The 12,584-nt window shown below is 43.7% G+C and overlaps 1 protein-coding gene across 1 annotated transcript in view; it reads left to right on the top strand.

Annotated features, from left to right (window-relative positions):
• The window catches only part of CEP89 (centrosomal protein 89), a 162,023-nt gene that overhangs the window by 52,713 nt on the left and 96,726 nt on the right, over nt 1–12,584 (top strand). The window contains 2 exon segments of the mRNA XM_030204424.1: nt 5,689–5,739; nt 10,482–10,565. Coding sequence (XP_030060284.1) covers nt 5,689–5,739; nt 10,482–10,565 — 135 coding nt within the window.

Here is a 12,584-nt window from a genome sequence, read left to right as displayed (position 1 = left end):
CTCCACTCAGCTGTCTTTTCTCCAAGCTGTAGCGCCCTAGCCACTTCAACCTTTCCTCATAGGGAAGTCGTCCCATCCCCTTTATCATTTTCGTTGTCCTTCTCTGTACCTTTTCTAATTCCACTATATCTTTTTTGAGATACGCTGACCAGAATTGCACATAGTAATCAAGATGCGGTTGCACCATGGAGCGATACAAAGACATTATAACATCCTAATTTTTGTTTTCCATTTCTTTCCTAATAATACCTAACATTCTATTTGCTTTCTTTGCAGCCGCCTCACACTGAGCAGAGGGTTTTAACATATCGTCAATGATGACACCTAGATCCTTTTCTTGGTCGGTGACTCCTAATATGGAACCTTGTATCATGTAGCTATAGTTCAGATTTCTCTTTCCCAGATGCATCACTTTGCACTTTGCTGACATTAAACATCCCCAGTCTCCTAAGGTCCTCTTGCAATTTTTCACAATCCTCTTCCGATTTAACAACTTTGAATAACTATCCGCCTCATAATTGAAAGTTAAAGACGCCCATATTTCAACCCAACTCAGGAGATGGGCGTCCGTTTCCCATGGGCGCCCAAATTTGGTATAATCGAAACCCGATTTTTTGGCGTCCTCAACTGCAGTCCATCACGGAGACGAACAAAGATCACGGGGGTGTGGCGAAGGCTGGACTGGGGCGTGGTTATCGGCCGAGGAGAGATGGGCGTCTTTAGCTGATAATCGAAACAAGAAGGGCAATAATACGGTTGGTGCCGGGCAAATGCATCGGATTTGGGCGGATTTGAGCTGGGCGGTATCGGTTTTCAGTGATAATGGAAACTGAAGGAGCCCAGGTCAAAAACGAACAACTCCAAGGCATTTGGTTGTGGGAGGGGCCAGGATTCATAGTGCACTGGTCCCCCTCACATGCCAGGACACCACCCGGGCACCCTAGGGGGCACTTGTAAAAAGTAAAAAATCGTCTCCTATCATTTTGCCCGGCACCACCGTCGGGCTCACCAGTCTGTAATTTCCTGGATCACCTCTGGAACCTTTTTAAAAAATCGATGTTACATTGGCCACCCTCCAATCTTCCAGTACCATGCTTGATTTAAACTGTTTTTACTAACAGGAAAAGAAAATTACATAATATCAACATGCCTCAAAATAACCACATCTCTCTTCAACTCATAAGCTGCAGGTATGAGAAGGATGCATTCTGGGGAAGTTGCCAAAATTCCCAGCACTGTGCATATGTTGGATATTGGCCCCCTCCCACCTCTGATAACTGCCCCACATACCGGCATCCCTGACGTGACCATTCTGTAAATGGCGAGCTACCCTGCCCTGCAGGAAAATTCGGATTGTTTCGAATTTCCAAGAAAGGAGAAGGTCCTATCACACCTCCCATGTGGCCTCTCCACCACTCCCAGGCTAGCTTAAGGGGATGCAGAAGTGGGAACAGATTGTCTCGTGCCCCTTTAGAATGGATTGCATTGAACACTGACATAGGTGAGGCCACTGCCTCCCAGACACCCATTGGGGCAAATGTAAAATGTTTGGTGTGAATTTCATGGAGCCAGCGTAATGCCGCTGCTACATTATATACTGTGAGGTCTGGCAAGTTAACTCCCCTTTTTCCCCTCTCTTTGACAGTTTATGATGACCAATACGTGCCCGTTTCGCTCCCCATATAAATGAAGATATTATTCCCCTGTAAAGTTTTTCATCTTTGCTTGTGACCCTAACGCCACCCGTCCTAAAAACGAAATAGGGTAATCCTTCCACTGATGGCACAGTCCCCGAATGGCCTCTAGTTTTTCCAAGACGTTCTTCCTATAAATAACAGATTGATCCAAATGCAGAAATACGCCTACCTATGGTCAAGTCCAGGCCAAGGGGAAATCGGGTAATCGCTTACATGCACACTTAGTAGAGATTACCATTGCTTCTGAATTTTCAAAATTAATCTTGAGCCCTGAAAAAGCCCCAAACTTCTGAATGAGGTCAATGAGGATTGGGATCCTCTCATCGCCTGACTCAAAATATTAGCATGTCATCTGCAAACAGATTGATTTTATATTCCTGGGCCACCACTGAAATACCTGTAAGTGTGCTAGATTGTCTGATTTTACTCGCCAATGGCTCAAGGGAGAGAACAAACAGCATAGGGGAAAGGGGGCACCCCTGCCTCGTCCCCCCGCTCCAGTGCAAAAGTCACGGTCAGCTCTCTGTTAATAAGAAACCCGTTAGGCAGACGGAATCCTGTCCAAAAATGCCTTCAGGTCCTCTGCACTCGTCAGGGAAACTGTCTGGTTTTCATGGGTAATCCGCACTCGCGCAGGGTATTGAAAAGCAAACTTAATGCCTCTGGCAAATAGCTGGGAGCAATAGGGAGCTAAGGCCCTTCTCCATTCCGCCACCTGGGCAGAAAAATCATGGAACAGAAGTGGCCAATTGCCATTGTAATCCACTGAGCTTCTTCCTAAAATTTTGGCCTTAATTGTATATTTTAAATACTTGACTATAACCGGTCTCAATTTTCCAGGGTCCTCTCGCCTCACTCCCACACGGTGGACCCGTTCCACAAATACTGGACCAGCTTCTGGCTGGAGCCTCAGGGATTGCGACAGCCATTTTTCGGTAAGATCTTTCAAATCATTCCCTGCCACACTTTCAGGGATTCCAATGATACGAATGTTGTTCCTGCGGCTTCGATTTTCTTAATTGTCCACCTTGTCTGTAAGTATCTGGACTTGGGCCGCTGTGTTCGCGAGATCCTCTTGGGTGGAGATGCGCTCCTCAACATGCTGAATACGCACCGCATGTCCCGCTATGCTGTCTTTGATTTCTTCCAGCCCTGCATGCAATTTGGCAAGTTTATTGTCGAGCAATTGTGAGTGATTTTTCATAGAAACCTGCACATTGACCTCCGACAAGGTTTGGGGCACTGGCGCCATATGGTTAGGTGGGGACGGCACCGCCATCTTTTTCTGAGCTGCACTTCCTTTCTCCCGCTTGGGCCGTGAAGCTTTCACCAGCATCCCACCTAGGCCTTCCAGGGACCTGGATTGCCTCCTCTGACCACAGTAGATTTTGCCGAATACCACTATATGATCATTTTTTGAGGGATTCTTGTGGGGGAAACGCCATATGAGCAGATGCAAGAGGCGAGGGAGAGAGGAGCCACGCCGTTAGACGTCCGCTCAGGCTGACACCATCCCGTGACCCCACCGTGCTTGATTTAAAGATAAATTACATATTACTAACAATTGTTTTGCAAGTTCATTTTTAAATTCTATCAGTACTCTGGGATAAATACCATCCAGCCCATGTGATTTGCTACTCTTCAATTTGTCAATTTATACTATTACATCTTCCAGGTTTTGCAGATATTTCATTCAGTTTCTCTGACTTTTCAGCTTTGAATACCATTTCTGGCACCGGTATCTCTCCCAAATCTTCTTCAGTGAAGACCAAAGCAAAGAATTAATTTAATCTATGGGTTTGTCTTCCTTGATTGCCCCTTTTATCCCTCGGTCATCTAGCGGTCCAACTGATTCTTTTGCCAGATTCTTGCTTCTAATGTACCTAAAAAAAAAGTTTGTACTATGTGTTTTTGCTTCCAAAGCAATCTTTTTTTCACAGTCTCTCTTTGCCTTCCTTATTAGCGCTTTGCATTTGACTTGCCATTCCTTATGCTGTTTCTTATTGTTTTCAGTCAGATCCTTCCACCATTTTCTGAAAGATTTTTTTTTAGCTCTAATATCTTCTTCCACCTCTTTTTAACCATGCTGGCTGTCCTTCCTTCTCCTTTTTTAATACATGGAATATAAGTGGTCTGGGCTGCCAGGATGGTATTTTTGTACAGCTTCCATGCCTTGACCTTCGCAGCTGCTCCTCTAAGTTCCCCCCCCCCCCCCCCCCCCACCAATCTTCTCATTTTATCATGGTCTTCTTTTTGAAAGTTAAACACTAATGTATTGGATTTTTTGTGTACTTACTCCAGAGCTGGTAACAATGATCATAATATGATCAGATTCAATATCAAGCGGCCCCCAGCACCATTACCTCCTGCACCAGATCATTTGTTCCACTAAGGACTAGCTCTAGAATTTTTTCCTCCTCTTGTTGGCTCCTGTACCAGCTGCTCCATAAAGCAGTCCTTGATTTTCATCAAAGAACTTTACCTTCCTAGTATGCCCTGATGTTACATTTGCCCAGTCAATATTGAGGTGATCAAAATCACCCATTATTATTGTGTTCCCTAGTTTGTTAGCCTCCCTAATTTCTGATAACTGATCCAGCCTGCCTTCCAAAAAAAAAAAAGGAAATAAAATATGAAAAAGCTAATTGCCACCAAAAATATATTAGTGTCTGACTGTTGCTGCACCTGTATGTTGATTCCCACTTTTTTTTTCTTTTTGAAGGCATCCTGTAGCTAGGAACACCCATGCTATCCTGCTTGTCCATAGAGAAAACCATGTTATTTACCTATAGTAGGTATTCTTCGTGAACAGCAGGATTCGAGTCCTTATACACCCGCTCTCTTCCCTAAGGAGTTATATTCTTAATGTAGCTGAATTAAAAGACTGGCCTTGTGCATCAGCAGCAGACAGGAAGTGGTGCCTTGGAGCAACCCAAAAGTTTCTACTAATTGCTAAGCTGAAGAGCTTTCCCATGTGGGCAAAGACAAAAGTAGTAAGATAATGGAAAGAGCAAGAGAAAAAGGTTGTTCATTGAGGTGGCTGCAAAATTAAAGACAAAAAGGTTATAATTTAAAAAGTACAAAAGATCACAGAAAGAGAAACATAATTCTCTTCTGACTGGACTTCCAAACACCCAGTTGCATAGACTCCAGCAATTTCAAATCGCAGTCATTAAACTTCTCCACAGTCTTATGAAGTTTGACCCATCACTCTTCTCTCTTTAACAGAGCATTGGCTTCACATTTCATATTGCATACCTTGTAAGATCCTGGTGCCAATTCATCAATTTCAGTTTTCTGGCTCACCAGATTTCCTGGCTAGTCATTTCATATCCTGTTCTCAAGCTTAGAACCCTCCTTTCCTCCCATAAAAATGTTTTAATTATTCTGTCCTTTCGTACTACTCACCTTGACACCGTCCATAGTTTTGTTTCAGTCTGTTGGGTCCCTCCCTTTGGAACTCTCTGCCTCTTTGCCTATGACTGGAGCCCTCCATCAATGTTTAAATCCCAGCTTAAGGCTTATTACTTCTCTGTTGCATTTCAGTATGCTTTACCAAACTGATGTTCCTCCCCTGGAGTTATTCTTCTTGGAAAGGCCTGCATTAAATTTAATGAACAAAAGTTGTCTCCCGTCATTTGGTGTTACTCTTCCCATAACATTCCTGTTTTCTATATACTGTAACTGTTCCTCTCTCCCTACTGATGTTTGTTTACTTTGTCTTGTTGAATCCCTGATCCCTGTTTTAGTTTTTTTTAAATTTGAGTTATTGTAAACCACTTAGTTTTTTATTATGTAGGTGGTATATCAAAATAAACTGAGCCTGAATCTGAACAAGAGGGAGGCATGAGAAACAGGACCAAAACAAAGATGTTAGGAAGGGAAGGTTGCAGTTCAAGGGGAGGATTCATTGTTTTTATGTTTTTCTCCAGTTTGATGATTCAAAGTATGACATTATTTGTATAACTTTTTCATTGTATGTACATTTCAGAATGCACAACTAGGAGGCTTACCAATGAGAGGCCCGCCTCCACCATGGTTGGTAAGTATGAATATATTCATAGGTGATTTAAACACAGGAGAGTCGGATTTCGATTTATGAGAAAAGTAAAGGTAAATAAAAAGTGTACAAATCAGTTTAATACATTTTTGAATTTTCCTAGATTTAATTTCCTCCAACTATAGGAAGAGAAATTCACATAAACATTTTGTGAACAAAACATTCAGAAAAATCTGTATGACATTTTGTAATATTGAAGAATGGCCAGAAGTAGGAAGTCTAGTCCTTGAGAAAAGATGTGCTATTTCCTGAAAATGGTGTACCGAAAAAATGAACTCAGGGACTGCTACAGAAAGCTGCTGCAAGCAGAAATGTGTGGTAAAGGAGCAATTTGCATGCTCGTTAATAGCTACTGGATGTTAGACATCAGTGCACAGCATATTAAAATGCATGTTAAGTAGTTTTTCAGTTAACCTGCAGCAATGCAGAACTGTGCACTGATGTCTGTGGCATGGGTACAACGTGGGAAACCTGCTGTCAGGTCTGAGGTGGTATAGAGAGCCCCTGTGACCTGAACACCCTGCTCTGGATAACCTGTGCATCAACCCTCCCTGCGACCCAGTCCCCTTGCCCTGACACACACAAAACAATCCCTGGTAGTCTAGTGGCCCCCTCCCTCCCCCACCTGATTTGACCATGGTCAAAATTGTGAATCAAACTGAACTGCAGAATTCTGTTTTGATTTCCCTAAAATGGAGAGAGATGTATTGCCATTTAGAACTGTCAGGGTGTCTTGGCATCTTTATCTTAGTCCTGATTGTGTTCTGGAGCAGGGGTGCACTAGCCCCCCCCCCCCCCCCCCCCCAAAAAAAAAAAAAAAAGTCGTGTCATTTGTATCATTCTTTTTCATTATTTTTGTAACAGACTGAATAACACTTACTATCCAGAAATAGTGTGCGCTCTTCAGTGCATCATAAAGGACATGTTTACTAAACTCTGGTAATAGTTCTTTATATAGAAGGATAACCCCTAGCAGTAGCTCTGCTAGATTACCATTAGGGGTCAAAAGCACCATTTTGAACCCATGCAGCTAGTAGGGCAGGAGTAGAGGGGGACTATCTCACCCTGCTGCACTGTAGACTACCATAGAGACCCCTGATTGGAGTTGGGAACGAGTCTGGGTATGATTGCTTTGGGAGGGGGAATCAGCCCAATGGTGTACTACTCTTGGGTTGGTCTTGGGGGATCCAGGTTGGGCAGTTATTTTGGGGGAGGAGATATAACCTGGGAGGGGCTTGATAGGTCTGATGCTGGATGAGCAGGTGTGATTGGATCAGTGGAGTATAATCACCGGGTAATCAGAATGGAGAAGAATGTTCGGGAAGAGAGGTGAATTGGAGGGAACTATGCCACACACACATTATTTTCCTCTTTTAGGCTGAACCTGTGTTCTGGACTGCCAGTAGTGTGACTGCAGTTAACACCATTTCTTGAGGTAGCATTGGGCTGCTGTGCTATTGAAAACTGGAACAGCTATTGTGCGATTAGCTGTCAGTACAAGCAGCACCCAGTCCCTGCCAAGATCCTGTGCCAGCCCACTCCACATTTTTACCTAATGGATTTTTAGAGAGTGGTAGTTTTTCCCAAGGAGGTTTCCTTGGTTTTTACTGCATGGCGGGCGTTTTTGCTGGTCTATAGTAACAATTACCACACATTAAAACCTACATAGATGGCCAATACGCTTTAGTAAACGTGCCCCTAAATGAAATAGCACATATTACAAAATGAAACAAAGTAATACAAAAATGCACATCTGTATTCTGGGCAATTCCTCAATTAGCCTTTTTTGTACAAATTGTAGTGCACATGAAGCATTTTTTTTGTCCTAAAATCTCTTAAGGGAGGAGTAAGATACAGATGTCTCCCAAACAGGATAAGGATCTTGGTTTGATCAAACCTGGTGATATCAAGGTTCCAGGCAGTGGTATTTTGATCATGTTGAAATTTAGACAGTAAGGTATTGGGGAAGTCATAAAATACAGTTGCAGTAGAACTTCAGGAATGTAGTAGGTCATGCACATAACCCCAAAGGAGTGAGAGAATTGGATTAAAATTAAACTGCCAGAAATAGAACATCCAGAGCAAACCTGAATATTGAGCACTGGTCTTTTAGTGATTAGAAACAATTTTGCTTTATTCCAAATTGTCTCTGGTTATTATGATATTTTTATCTGGGAATGTTCTGGCTTTTAGATATAGTGTAATGATATTGTTTGTTTCATAGTATACTTGTCAGCTAAAAGCCTGCACAATTACAGTCGTAGAGGAGTAGCCTAATGGTTAAAGCAATGGACTGAGAACCAGGGGAGCCAAGTTCAAATCCCATTGCAGATCCTTGTGATCTTGGGCAAGTCATATAACCCTCCATTGCCTTAGATACAAACCTAGATTGTGAGCTCTCCAGGGACAGAAAATACCTACTGTACACCGCTTCTGTAGCATTCAGACTCGTAGGCTGTACATAAGGCCTTAAGTATTCATTTCAATTATATAAACCAAACCATTTCTTTTTGCTATCTTATACTACTCCCCTCCCCAATAAATAGAAATATTCTGAAGAAGTCAGACTATTCTTTTTACCTTATTGGAAAAGGTTTTTAAGACTGTCCTGGCTAAACCAGTTTGCTGACTAAATGCTGCAGAGCTACACTGGTGTTCCACAGGTATTTAGTATTACAATTGTTCAATATCCACTGTACAGCACTAGATAGATTTCCTAACCTATGATAAGCCAGAGAATGCAAAAGTATGAGTGAGTATTTTAGTGAAGCAACAGTCATTGCCTTGTAATATACAAGTAGATTATGAAAAACTAGTAAAAAAGGCCCGTTTCTGACACAAATGAAACGGGCGCTAGCAAGGTTTTCCTTGGAGTGTGTATGTTTGGGAGAGTGTATGTGAGAGTGAGTGTTTGAGAGTCAGAGTGAAAGTGTGAGTGTGTGAGAGAGAGAGAGAGAGTGACTCTGGGTGTGAGTGTGTTTGTGAGAGAGTGTGTGTGAGAATGAGAGTGTGTGTATGTGAGACACAGTGTGAGAGAGAGTGTGTGTGTGTGGGCAAGAGACAGAGTGTGTGTGAGACACAGATTCTCTGTGAGAGTGAGTGTATGACACCAAGCGAGTGTGTGAGTGACTGTGTGGCACATAGAGAGTGAATGTGATACTGTGTGAGACAGAGTGTGTGAGAGTGAGAGTCAGAAAGACATTGTATATGAGAGAGACAGTGTGAGCCGTGCCCTCCCAATCCATGGCCATCTGTCCCCTGCCCCCTCCATTCATCCTTTTCCAGCAATTCCCCTCTGTCCCTGAGCCCTGCCCTCCCAATCCATGGCCATCCATGTTTGTCTGTCACCTGCCCCCTCCATTTTTCCCTATCCAGCATTTTCCCTCTCTGCCTGAGGCCTGCTCTGCAATCCATATCCATCCATGCCCATCTGTCCCCTCCATTCATCCCTATCCAGCAATTCCCCTCTCCCTGAGTCCTGCCCTTCCAATCCATGCCCATCCATGCTCCTCTGTCACCTGGCCCCTCCATTTTTCCCTATCCAGCATTTCCCCTCTCTGCCTGAGGCCTGCTCTGCAACCCATATCCATCCATGCCCATCTGTCCCCTCCATTCATCCCTATCCAGCAATTCCCCTCTCCCTGAGTCCTGCCCTTCCAATCCATGCCCATCCATGCTCATCTGTCACCTGGCCCCTCCATTTTTCCCTATCCAGCAATTTCCCTCTCTCCCTGAGTCCTGCCCTCCCAATCCATGCCCATCCATGCTCCTCTGTCCCCTGCCCCCTCCATTCATCCCTTTCCAGCAATTTCCCTCTCTCCCTGAGTCCTGCCCTCCCAATCCATGCCCATCCATGCTCCTCTGTCCCCTGCCGCCTCCATTCATCCTTTTCCAGCAAGTCCCCTCTCGCCCTTCCATGACCCCCCCCCCCCCCTCGCATCCATGCTACTCTCTCTCCCATGTCCCAGCCTGGCCCGCCCTCTTCTCCCCCCCCCCCCCCCGTTCGCATCCATGCCTCCCCCCCCTTCGCATCCATGCCTCGCATCCATGCCCCCCCCCCCCCCCTTCGCATCCATGCATCCCTTTTTTTTTTTTTATTCTTTTTAACTTCACCTCCGTGGCGGTTCGTGCAGCGAAGCGTCAGGGAAGGAGGCGGCGCTCCCGACGTCTAGCTTTCCCTTCGCTGTGTTCCGCCTTGTTTTGAAGGCGGAACACAGCGAAGGGAAGGCTAGACGTCGGGAGCGCCGCCTCCTTCCCTGACGCTTCGCTTCCGTATTTGTTTGTTTAGGCGCGAGGGCGGGGCAGAGACGGCTGGATGGCTTCACACCACGAACGCCACGAACCCCACGAACCCACGAACCAGGGAGTGACGTCAGATGGCTTCAGAACGTTGTCCTCAGTAGAACGTTCACGGTGCGTTTTATTATATTAGATGTGAGTGGAAGAAGATACAACTCAGGATCAGGAAGCATGCTCATGTTTAGCGATGGATGAGGCAAATAAGATTGAAGGAGTGAGGTAGAAATTATGATAGAAAGAAACTTTAGGTGTCAAAATAGAGGGCCTCCCTCTTGGAGATATTTAGGTGTAAAACTAAGTTGTGTAGGTAGCACTTTTATTTCCTTTGAGAAATATAAACTAGATGGAAATGAAAGTTCCCTGATCGGTATAAGTTTGTTAAAACTGTGATAATGAATTGAATCACATTCATATTTTCCTTTCAGTTGGATATGAAATACTTGTCACCTCTCCTACTAGCTTATGAAGACAGGATGAGAGAAAAAGATGCAATAGTTCTTGCTGCTGAGGTATGTTGGCAAATAGAATTATGTTTTGCAGAATGACTGACAATGAAAATTATATATATTTGCATGTAAAATTATACTATTAAATCTTATTTATTTTAGGTTTTGGCTAGAATGTCTTCCAAACCAAGAATAAAGCAAGTTGTAAAGCCATATACATTTCAGTAGAAGTGAAGCAGAATAGTTCATATGATTAAATAGCTGAAATTGATCATAATAAATAATAAAAACAGAACTTAATGATGCAGTCTATAAAAAGTAGTGGATTGTCATTACTAAAAGTGATGCATGTGTCTGGTATCCTGACTCCACTAAAACAAAAAAATCATTCCACCCATTTTCATTTTCTGTTTCCCTGGGACTGTAGATAGTTCACATCTGTCTCGCGCGATGTCAACATTATCCAAAGTGTGCTTGAAATATTCTTAATATTCTTTGTAAGGCAATCAACATACAGCATGTAATGTATAACATAGGAAGGAAAGTAAATATTTTTGTGTAACATGCCTAATTATATTCAAAACAAGAAACTAATATGAACAGCTTTGCAGCATTATAACAGGCTAAAAGGTAGTATATCCAACTTTCAAATAAAATAAGCTAAACTAATTTGCTGAGAAGTGCTATGATGATTCAGTTGCTTTTTATTATTTCTCACTCAATAGAAATCGGAAAGAATTATATAAAAGTGGTTAAACATCTGTCTATCTGGAGGCAAAATAACTCCAAACATTTAACAGAATGGTTGAAACTTGGCATGTGGGAAAATGGGTAAAAAGACAAGATTGAAATTGGGCCAATTTGGACAGAAGTTCAGAGAAATAAGCCCCCCCCCCCCCCCCCCAAATGGTCCAAGGCCCAAAGTGTTCAGCTTCCGTAGCAGAGAAAGCAAAGTTGAACACCTATAGCGGGTGTTCTCCATGGACAGTCAAGATCCAACAGTCATACATGAGCGATATTACCACCTGACAGAGCTGAGCCATTCCCCTATCCTAGAGTTCAGAAACCTTTGGTTTGGTTTCTGAGCTTGTGCTGGAGTTAACACATGGCAGTTCCACTGAAAGCCCCACACAGCAGTCCCTGTTGAGTTCTTCATTTCAGAGCATGCTTCAACCTGGATAGGGAGGATAAATTGTGTGGTTTTTGAATTCTATTGTCCACAGAGAATGCACTTTACAGGGATGCAACTCCACTTTCTCCATGTACAAGCATGTTTACAACAGACACACATGGGACTCCCAAGCTGAGGGTTGCTTTGAGTGATTCTTAAATTTTTTTAAATTAATTTTTAAAAAATCTTTTGCAAGTTATGAGAACCAGGTGGTAGAGCCTACTCCTTGACACACTGTCTTCATTTGGATTCCAGGGCTCTGTTCTTTCCTGGTTCTCCTCCTACCTCTCGCTTCGCACCTTTAGTGTACACTCTGGTGGATCCTCTTCCACTTCTATTCCTCTACCAATCGGTGTACCTCAGGGTTCTGTTCTCGGTCCTCTCCTGTTCTCCATCTATACTTCCTCCCTTGGCTAGTGTCATATGGCCAGGGCTCTCATTGGCTCTCTAGTCTCACAACTTTCTCAGTCTCCACCTGCTGGTAGGCATACACAACCCATCAGTCCAATCCTGGTCTGGAGGGATTAATGGAAAGCAAATTAGTAGGTAAGGTCTAATTTCTACTTTCTTGTGGTTGTCAAGGATTACAGTTGTATGCACAATTGGTAGCAGTTATTGTTTAGTTTGCTACACATTCCCACCCCCCCCCCCCCCCCCCCCACCTGCTTGGCTCTTGAGTGCATGGAATTTTGCCACCTATATGTTAGCTCCCCTTCTGCTGTAGGGTACAGGAGCATGTTTCTTTCCTTCTGCAGTACAGTGCAAGTGCATTATCACAGACGCTGGCCACATGGAGGGGCATAATCGAACGGGGGCGCCTATCTCTAAGGGCGGCCCCGTAAAGAAGCGTACCCGACCATATTATCGAAACAAGATGGGTGGCCATCTTTCATTTCGATAATACGGTCGGG

This window comes from Microcaecilia unicolor, chromosome 5 (assembly GCF_901765095.1).
Source record: "Microcaecilia unicolor chromosome 5, aMicUni1.1, whole genome shotgun sequence".
NCBI lineage: Eukaryota > Metazoa > Chordata > Amphibia > Gymnophiona > Siphonopidae > Microcaecilia > Microcaecilia unicolor.
This window is presented reverse-complemented; position numbering and strand designations above follow the sequence as displayed.